The 9,487-nt window shown below is 40.3% G+C and overlaps 1 protein-coding gene across 1 annotated transcript; it reads right to left on the bottom strand.

Annotated features, from left to right (window-relative positions):
• Positions 1-463: 463 nt before the first annotated feature.
• VAChT (Vesicular acetylcholine transporter) lies at positions 464-5,681 on the bottom strand. Its single transcript, XM_069111120.1, has 2 exons — positions 5,542-5,681; positions 464-4,373 (listed from the first exon to the last, which is right to left on the bottom strand). Exon 2 carries the CDS (start codon positions 4,212-4,214, stop codon positions 2,466-2,468), a length of 1,749 nt encoding a protein of 582 aa, XP_068967221.1. The 5' UTR covers positions 4,215-4,373; positions 5,542-5,681; the 3' UTR covers positions 464-2,465.
• Between the last annotated feature and the right edge of the window lie 3,806 nt (positions 5,682-9,487).

The raw sequence follows: 9,487 nt of genomic DNA, 5'->3' as shown, positions 1-9,487 counted from the left end.
GATCCAAAATTTCTCACTTGCCCTTCGTATATGAACCTGTCAGAAGCTAAGTTGATCGACTTCATAATTCGAAATGTGGAAAAAGAACGATAATTTCAAATATTATCTTTTAACATTCTCTTTGTGTTAAATAAATTCATGAAAATAAGTCATTTGTTTCTTAAGATACTAATCTTAATTATGTATCTGGTTCATGAAATAGAAAACTTCGTAAAAAGTGAGGTTTCATGTCCAACCAAGGCCCAGTACTTCATCATCTGATACGTGTTAGCTAATAAAAACACTACGAACTTTCCGAACAGCCCAATAACCTTCGTTTGGCCCAATGGCGGATGAGAATAAAAAAGAACTTAATTGTCTCGATAAAAGAATTTCGAAGGACTCGTAAAGCTTTACGTGCGAGCCGCTGGCACACGATAATAGTTAAATACGTGTGTGTGTGCGTGTGTGTGTGTGTACACACACACACACACATAATATGCATGGGAATGTAGGACTACGTATTATCTAAATATTGCACGATTTTCCACGACGAATCAAACGAACGAGATTCGAACGGAAGTGTTTCTACATACAAAACTAAGCTCATGAAAATACAGATATGTAGCATCCAATATTACTGCACTCTTGAGATATAATTGCCCTATCAATACTGTTGACAAAGTACTAAAAAACTGCTAACTCAGCTAACTAATTAGAGTCTTTTTGATGTTCGTTAAATCGTAAATTATAAATATCAAATTGTATAAAATTTCAGATCTTTACCATTAATGATTAATCAGCGAATTTAACATCCCGATGCTTCGACGAGATCCAACTAATATCGTCTAACTCAATGTTCCTTAGTATTCGTTTGTTCTGCGTTCGACGTTTTAATTCGTGAATTTTAATTAATGAAAATTAAAACAACACTAATGAAATACTTAATTCTTAATGGTAATAAATAAAATCAAAGAAGAATGATATGTTATTACGCGTTGTAACAGTCGCAACGTACTTTGCCAATATCATTATACATCACGGCTAAGGAAAACTTACTTCTTCCTTACCGTACACATTATCTATACAATTACCTACATGAAAGCTTCGATAATTACTAATTTGACGCCTTAATTAGTGATATGATACTTCGGTTCAACAATGAAATGCAAACGAAACGAATAAAAACTGAGGATTTGCCGATGTTCGTGGCAATTCGCGAGCAAAGGTCCTTGTTGAGGGGAAGCCTCCGTTGCGATTATATTCTTCTTTTCAACTCGGCCCACGAGATGTGGACGAATGTGATTCTCCATCTTCTTGGTTCATGCCTCTCTTCTCTGTTCTCTCTTAATTTTTCGCTGACCACTTTCGGTAAGAATTTGTCATTCTAAACGTTTCGACTTTTGCACATTGCAATTGAGAGTGACGACTTTGTTTCACTACATTCTAGCTGCTTTTACTTGTCATATAGAATTGGATATGTTTAGAAAACCTGATTTTATGGTATTCGATTTATATTTTTCGCTGTTAACACGATGACTATTGCTTACGATGTATTATTAAAATAACTCATAATTTCAAAAATATCTATTAGATTATGTTTAAAATACGCGGCAAGTTTCATATGTCTCGTGTTAATTATAAGTAAATTTAAAATTACTTAAATTTTATACTGATATTATTAATTACTACACGTGTAGAAAATTACACTACGTTAAATTTCAAATTAATTCTTGTTACAAATGTTTTTATAAATTTCCTAATATTCATTTAATAAGCAGCCAAATGAATTTACTGAACTTAATTACTGAATTAACTGAACTACTGAAACTTTACATAGAATAAAGATTAAAAAAGAAAATGTAAATCAAAAGGCAGAGAAAAGATGGTAAAACGAATTGCAAAATAGTAAAACCTGGGAAACAGTCATCGAGTTAATGGCAACTGATATGTTAAGTACCAATCACGTCCCTTCACGATTTATAAACACTACTTTTTTCGTAATTTCATCATCGTTCCCTTCGCATCTAGTTTCGTCGAAGAAACGATCGCCTTTCGAATAAAAAATACTGATCCGTAAGACCGATTTAAATTTCCCGACACTACCACTGCGAATGATCCCAAGACCATCGTCGAATATTACGCGAGCATAGAACTCCGCGGTGTACTTTCTAGAGATATAGCTTCGAAACATCTCGAAGTAATCATCGTTCTGGAAGTCGACACGGCCCCCTTCGATAATTCGTAACCACAAGGTGACGAGACGTCGATGCACTTGATGAAATCACCGAAAGAGAACGAACGTTGCGATCGCCATAATTCGCAGAGGATCGTCAATACGCGTGCGACAGCTAACATTCTTGACAATTGGAAGCCTATCTCGAAGACTATTTCGCGATATTCGTGACGTGACGCGAAAGTAGCCTGTAGATTCGATGGTGAACGATCACGAATACCCGATAAACTACGCAGCCTCGTCGACCATATTAATACATTCCTTGTCTGAATGGATTGCTATCACCGGAAGGCTTCTGATCGACGTTAGGAGGTCTCCTGAATGGATTCACATCTACTTGACCTGCTGCCTGCGGCTCTTGTCCGTAAGGTCTCTGTTGGGCGTAACCCATAGGCTGTTGGCCGTAATTAGCCGGTTGCTCATACATAGGTGGCTGTTCGTAACCTGTAGGAGCTTGAGTATATCCGGAGGCATTAATATTCTGCCCGTATCCACTCTGATCGTAAGTCTGTCCAGCTTGGTAATTTTGATCGTAGCCTTGATCCACGTTCGTCTCCATACGCGTTTGATTCAGATGATTGCCTACTTCGCCGGAGAGCGGCCTCTGCTCTTGCAACACGTACGTCTGGTACTCCTTGTCGGGTGGATTTTGCATGAGAACGTCCGCCTCGTCCTGGAACGGTTTGAAGTCGTAGATGTGCCTCAGGTACATGAGTACAGGTGCGTACATTAGATTGGAAAGGGCTATGCCGATATTTAAAGCTGTGAAACCGATCGCCTCTACGACACCACCGGCTATGATAGGTCCCACCGCATACGCCACGCTATACGAGATGTCAGCTATAGCGTAGATGCTACCATATACGGAGACGTATCTCACGTCCACCAAGTAACCCAGAGTTGGCAACAATGCAGTGTCGATGAGAGCTATACCGAAACAAATTCCGCAGAGTGGAATCATAAGAACCCAGTAAGATCTGCAGAATGGTATTATGAAGCAACATAGGCCTTCCAACGCGAGGCCAGATGCAGCCATCAGCCATTGATGTTGAGGATACTGTTTGGCCATCTTGACGGTTATCACGACGCCGAACACGTGAGGGAAGAACGCGGGTAACCAAATCATTCCCATTTTCCAGTTGTCGCGAGTTATGTTATCCTCCATCCATAACGAAATAGTGGGTTCCAGAAAGGCCAACGCGACGTTGGACATCATCAGAGCGCCCGCGCATACAGCGATGTAAGGATCTATGAGCAGCCGCCAGATCGGTATCATTTGTTTATGTTCCTTTTGGCTATCTTTCACTTGTTCTTTTAGCGGCTTCATTACCAATAATAGCATTATTCCGTCTGCTAGACTGATGAAAGCGAGTATTAGAAAGGGCACCTCTTTGCCCGCGAACTGATAAAGAGCACCGCCAAAGGGTGGAGCTACCAGACACCCGAAACTAATGAAGGCTAACGCGATACCAAGGGCTTTCGAGCGTTCTGACTCTTCCGTGTAACGATCTGCTATCATAGCCAAGCCACTTGTATCCGCAAACGCCGAACCCACTCCCTGCAGACTTCTGGCGAAGAACAGGACACCGTAGCTTCGGCCGCAAGCGAAAACAGCTGTCGACAGGAACATTATACAAAGTCCTATCATCATGGGTATATCGTAACCGATTCTGTCTATGAGAGCGCCAGAAAATGGATTCACCATTAGTTGAACGATAGCTTTCGATGCAAACAACACTCCTGTGGCTGAATCTTGACCGTGATGCGAAGGCGGCCCCGTTGCGTTCACTTCTTCCTCCACGTCCCCAAACGCACCGATGTACTTGAGATAATCAGGTATGATCGGCACTATCACCATATACAGCATGTTATCGAGTAACAGAGCTATCGACACGATAATCAGAACTAGCTTCCGTTGAGCTTTCGGTTCCTGCAACTTGGTCCACACGATCTCCTTGAGCTCGCTGAACTCAATGTTGAGTATCGGTATCGTCGTCATGGTGGTTGCTTTAGATATCCGCCTTTAATAGATCAGCAACGGCTTCCAGGGTCTAGCGAGAGCAACTAATCGCGATCACTTGATGCGACCTTGGGAGTGATCGTGACGAAGAAATCGTCGCGATTTGGGCGGCGCGCATCAGGCCGGGCCGGGGGTAACCTACAACAGATCACCGAGTTGGCACGGTTAGCTCCCGAAATCTTCCTACGATCAATGTGTTTTTATTTTCTCTTCCCGTTCTTTTTATCTTTCGTTTGATATTTTAATAGCAATCTCCCGTTTTCCCTGGGTTATATAATTCACCAGGCGGTACATTTGTTACGGGATTTTCTTTGCACCGTGGGCCAATGGATAATTTCTTTTTGATAAATTCGAAAGAAAGGGGAGCCCTGACCCGGCCTGATCGCCGCTTACCGATTCATCCCACCCCAACCCGACCTTTTACGATCGTCGACAGCATGGACGAGCTTGTCTTCGTTTGATGAAGGTTTTCACTCCGTTTACCAACCACGCGTCGTCTAGTTGATTCCTCGGTTGCTTCTGGTGGGTATAGAAGTGAACATGACACCGGGTGGAGGCTCCCCCTCGATAAGGCAGCACGATCTGAACCTAGCTACCTATGTCTGGTATTGCGTATCGTGTTACGAGAGATAAAAACACGGGGTCTCGCCAGTGAAACGAGGGTGAAGGTCGAGTTGTGGATGGTATGGCTTTACTCTATAAATGGGCTGCGTGGTAATTATTTAATGAACCTTGCTAGGCAAGGAAAGACAGCAGCTGAACGCGTGTTGTGTACGTTCTGATGCGAAAACAAAGCTCGATTTAATACCCCTTCGATATCTGCCTCTTCTGCGTATCGATAAAACATTCAGTGCCAAGAACAGAAGGTTCCGTTTCGTTGGAATAGCTTGAATTAAAGATAGGATTCTTATGGAAATACCGAGAAAGAATAAATTATTACAATGCACACGTCAGAGCTTTTCGATTATTTCACAGTTATCCAAAGACAAACGTAATCTCGTTACAGATATTAAACGCGTGTTTAATCCGAATTATCGTCAAGTGTCGTCGTGTCTCGTTTGAGACGCTAAACACCGCGTCTCTGCCAGACCAGAACGGATTAATTATTTCCGTCAAACGATCATTCGTAAACCGACGTCCCTCTCAACGTCGTTCGATGCGTGTCCGCACCCTCGTTTATTAATTACGATGACTGGTTGGCGAGCAGGGAACCGTAACTTCGTCAACGATCGTAACGAGCCTCCATAGTCGCGTACAGCTTGACGGCGAGGGGAACGCCGTGCACTGAGAAAATTTGTAAACTTACCAGAGTTATTGGCGAATTTCTGCCTGAGGGAACTGGCGAGGCGTTGAGGACTCGCCAGACTGGGAAGTCCGGCGAACAAACTGCTCAATTTTGAGGCGACGTCCGGTCCGGTCTCGGCCCTCGAGCCGTTCACCGACTCCTTAGCTTCTTGCGTCCCCGGGCCCTCCACCTTTTCAGCCGAATTTGCAACCGAGCCTGAAACAGCAGACGTAATATTCCATCTTCAAAAATATTAATTTAAAATTTTTAATGTTTCGTACTGTCAAATATTTTAACATCTTATTTAATAAAAAGTATTTATACGTTTTAGAAAATAATTTTCTATGTATCGAAGTAAGTTAGTACGCTACTAATATTCTGTTATGATAGTGATAGACAAGAAACAGCGGATTCAGTAGTTTATATCGTATTGTCCTCGAGTTCTTTGCTTAAGACTTCTCAAAAGTAAAAGTATTTAATATTTCCAAATTCTTTCCATGATTCCTTAATAAGAAGTTAAGTTTTATTAATTGTCTTTTAATAATATGTGAATATTGAAGTAATTTGACAAGAAATCTGTTGATAAGAAACAACAAGCGTAGTATTTCGTAATGGTATGTTCTTTAAAAATATTCCTTAACATTTTAAGTATTTAACATTTTCCAATTTCTAAATCTTTGAACGATCTTTTAACAAAAAATATTGTAGTAGAATAATAATTACGAACAAATTACAGTTTATATAAGCTCTATTTATTTCAACCGAATTTTGGTTACTACCCGATTAAATGAACCCTTCCCAGTTACGTTCGCTTACCCAAATGTAAATTCCTATTATATGAACTTAAATGCATATGAACTACCCCCTCCCCTTCACGAAAAGTCTATATAAAATTCTACTGTAATGTCCTTTTTTAAGTTTCTTCTGATATCCAAATTTTGAAGTAACTTAGCACACAATTAATATTCTATTATTTTGCAGACAAGATGGAGCTAGCCTAATAATCCATATATATAATTCATAATCTTCGAATAATTTCCTCAAATTGGAAGTATTTATCCAATGTATCTAAATTCTCAAATATTTTATAACGAATTTTGGTAAACAATTACTATCCTTTAAGTGTCTTTCAATACCTAAACGTTAGTGTATAATAACTTAGCACAGGGTTTATATTTTATTATGTTAGTGGTTTCATAGACAAGAAAGAGATAGCGTAACAATCCATAATCCATAATCCATAATCTTCAAAGTATTTCCTAACATCTAAAGTATTTATTTAATGTTTCTAAGTTCTCAAGCATCCCATAATGAATTTTTAATACGAAGTTGCAGTATCCTTTTCAAGTGTCTTTCAATATCTAAATATTAATGTAGCATAACTTTGTTTAATAATAATTTAATTTCCACGGAAGTAATCAAAAAGTTGTCGGTCTTTAGCACGTTCCTTCTGCCTATAGCGTGCTGACAATAAGCTCTTTTTGTCCATTCGTTCTTCGAAACCGACACAATTTTTCCTAACCTGTCTATTATCTTATACACGCGTTAAACCCTGACCGATCTAAATTTGGAATTGAAACATCTATCTATAACAGTCTCCTATGCCTCACATCGGAGAAAGACAGAATATTATATTTACCACGTTGTAGTATCGTTATTTTCACGTACCATTCAGTATTCTAATTCTATTTACACTGACGCCTTTTAAGCAAAACAATTTCCCATTTTTGGGACAATTTTCAAATAATTCCTAATCATTTCTGTTTAGTCGCCAGAATTTTATTTAACGAATGTCATCATTAGGACGTCTTCTTTTCAAAATAGAAGAAATAAGTATCGTAATAAAAGAAGGTCGTTCCCTGCAGTGATGTATTGTCATATTCATGATCGATATACATCATGACACGTTATATAACTCTCGATTCCTTCGTATTCAATCGATGCGGCGGTATCTCGGCCTGCGAAAATCTATCGTCCTAGCAATTCATTTCATATCCACCACGTCTTGACAGACGAACCAAGCACCGTTTATCTCTTCACGAATATTTCCAAGGTAATCAGCGTCATCACTTGCTGAAGTAGAAAAACAACACCGAAAGAATAGAAAAGTTACTGATCTCCCTAGAACCCTAGCTCTCTAGAACTGACCGGTATCTATAGAATGGAAACCAGGTACGAGCGCTTGATGAAGGTTCACCGATTGATACCCGAGTTTCGCACCTCTACGGAGAGCAAGCCCTCGCCCGGTGATGTCAACACGAGTCACCGAAAATGACAGGACCACTCGAGGAGATTCGGAAAACGGAAACAGGGAAAAACTAACGCGAGCGGCACGGTTACATGCAGAATAAAGGGAAAGTCATTGAGAATACTTACTGAGACCGAAGGGCTCCCGATGGCAGGGGCGTCTCGGCGTGTCTCTCCGTTGGGGTAGCTTTGAAACGTCTGCCCTCGAAGTTCTCCCCGCCACCGTGTTGTACGTTACCCTCTTCCCGTCCCTGTCATCCCCACAGCCGGGGAGGAAACTGTGACAGGGCGCAGCCGCGGTTTCCAGGATCCAGGGATTGGCCGCGGCTTTGAGACCGTACGTCAGCCCCCAACCACCATCGTGCCAACTATCCGCATCCCCCGCTGACCTCTTCTCGCCCCCCAAGCCGCTTCGTGCTTCGGGGGTGGCACGGCCCCGGGGGAAGAGGAAGCACACCAGGTATAACGACAACGGTCGATGCTGCGCGGTATTTCTGGCGGCAGGTCGATATGAGCTTCACCTGTGCGACTGTGGGCTGCTGGCTGCTTCGAGAAAAAGGGGTTCGAGAACGCGGTGAACACGACACAGCACAGTGTTCTTCGACTAGCAACCATTCCACATTATCTACCTTCATCTCCACTCTTTCTTTCCTTCTCTTTCTGTTTTCCTCGCGCATTCCTTGTAGGTATAGAATTTAAGTATGCCACTACACGCTATAAAGTAGCTTGTAAATGGACTATCTGCTTGCGCGGATATAAACGTTATTTTTCATTTCATCACATCCGATTTCAGCAGATTGCTGATTCCGTCTTTGGTTGATTTAATTGTGCTTGTGAACTCTCTTTAGTATTCTCCGACGATACGCCGCTGTTGGATACGAACCTGACGTGAATTTCTCCATTGCGTGGAGAAATTAGTGTATTGTAACTTGCAAATGAATAGCAGCAGCATTGTGATGTAGAGTATGCGGTTATTGAGAAGAGGCGGTGGATTTGTAAGAAAAGTGTATTCACACCCCTCATTCTTTACTATTATTGGATGTAAGTAGAATTTATTAGCGAATGTATATATAGGGAGCATATAAAGAATATACATACCTTTGTAAAGAGTACGAGGAGTATTAATAAAAAAATACATTTAATCATAAAAAGATACAATTTGGTCTTATAAATAGTTGTAGAAATGTCACGACGTAATAGACTCGACGTAAGTTTTCATCAAATTGCAAATTACAGTTTTATTCTTCACTTTTGTGCTTTTATAAAAGTACGTTTAAGTTTATTGTACACTACTGGCAGGTTTTCTAAATCGATTTTAAATTATATAGCGCGATGAAATATAACGTATACAAGTAGTCTAACATTCACTTGAACTATTAATTTGTGTTATTGTATATTTATGTAACTTATCTGCATTTAAGTAAATTAATTGTAAACTGTCGTAGATTAGTTCGTACAAATTTTGAGGAGAACTTTAGAAAGAGGAAATGTCCAACAAAATATTAATTGAGAATTTGATTCAGAAAAAGGTTGAAAAAAGATGCAGCTTTTATCAGCGATGTATTCACTGTAATTTATTTCACAATTAAATACCTGCGTTTAAAATAGATCTATCTTTAATGGCCACACAATAGTAGGTCAAGTTTGGATATTTCTTAATTAGGAAGGACCGATTCGTTCGCTATGGACTCGCAAAATATAGATACGAATAAATTTATAC

This window comes from Bombus flavifrons, chromosome 4 (genome assembly GCF_040668555.2).
Source record: "Bombus flavifrons isolate JBK064 chromosome 4, iyBomFlav1_principal, whole genome shotgun sequence".
NCBI classification, from domain to species: Eukaryota; Metazoa; Arthropoda; class Insecta; order Hymenoptera; family Apidae; genus Bombus; species Bombus flavifrons.
The sequence above is the reverse complement of the archived record's forward strand: the minus strand, read 5'-3'. Positions and strand labels throughout refer to the sequence as shown.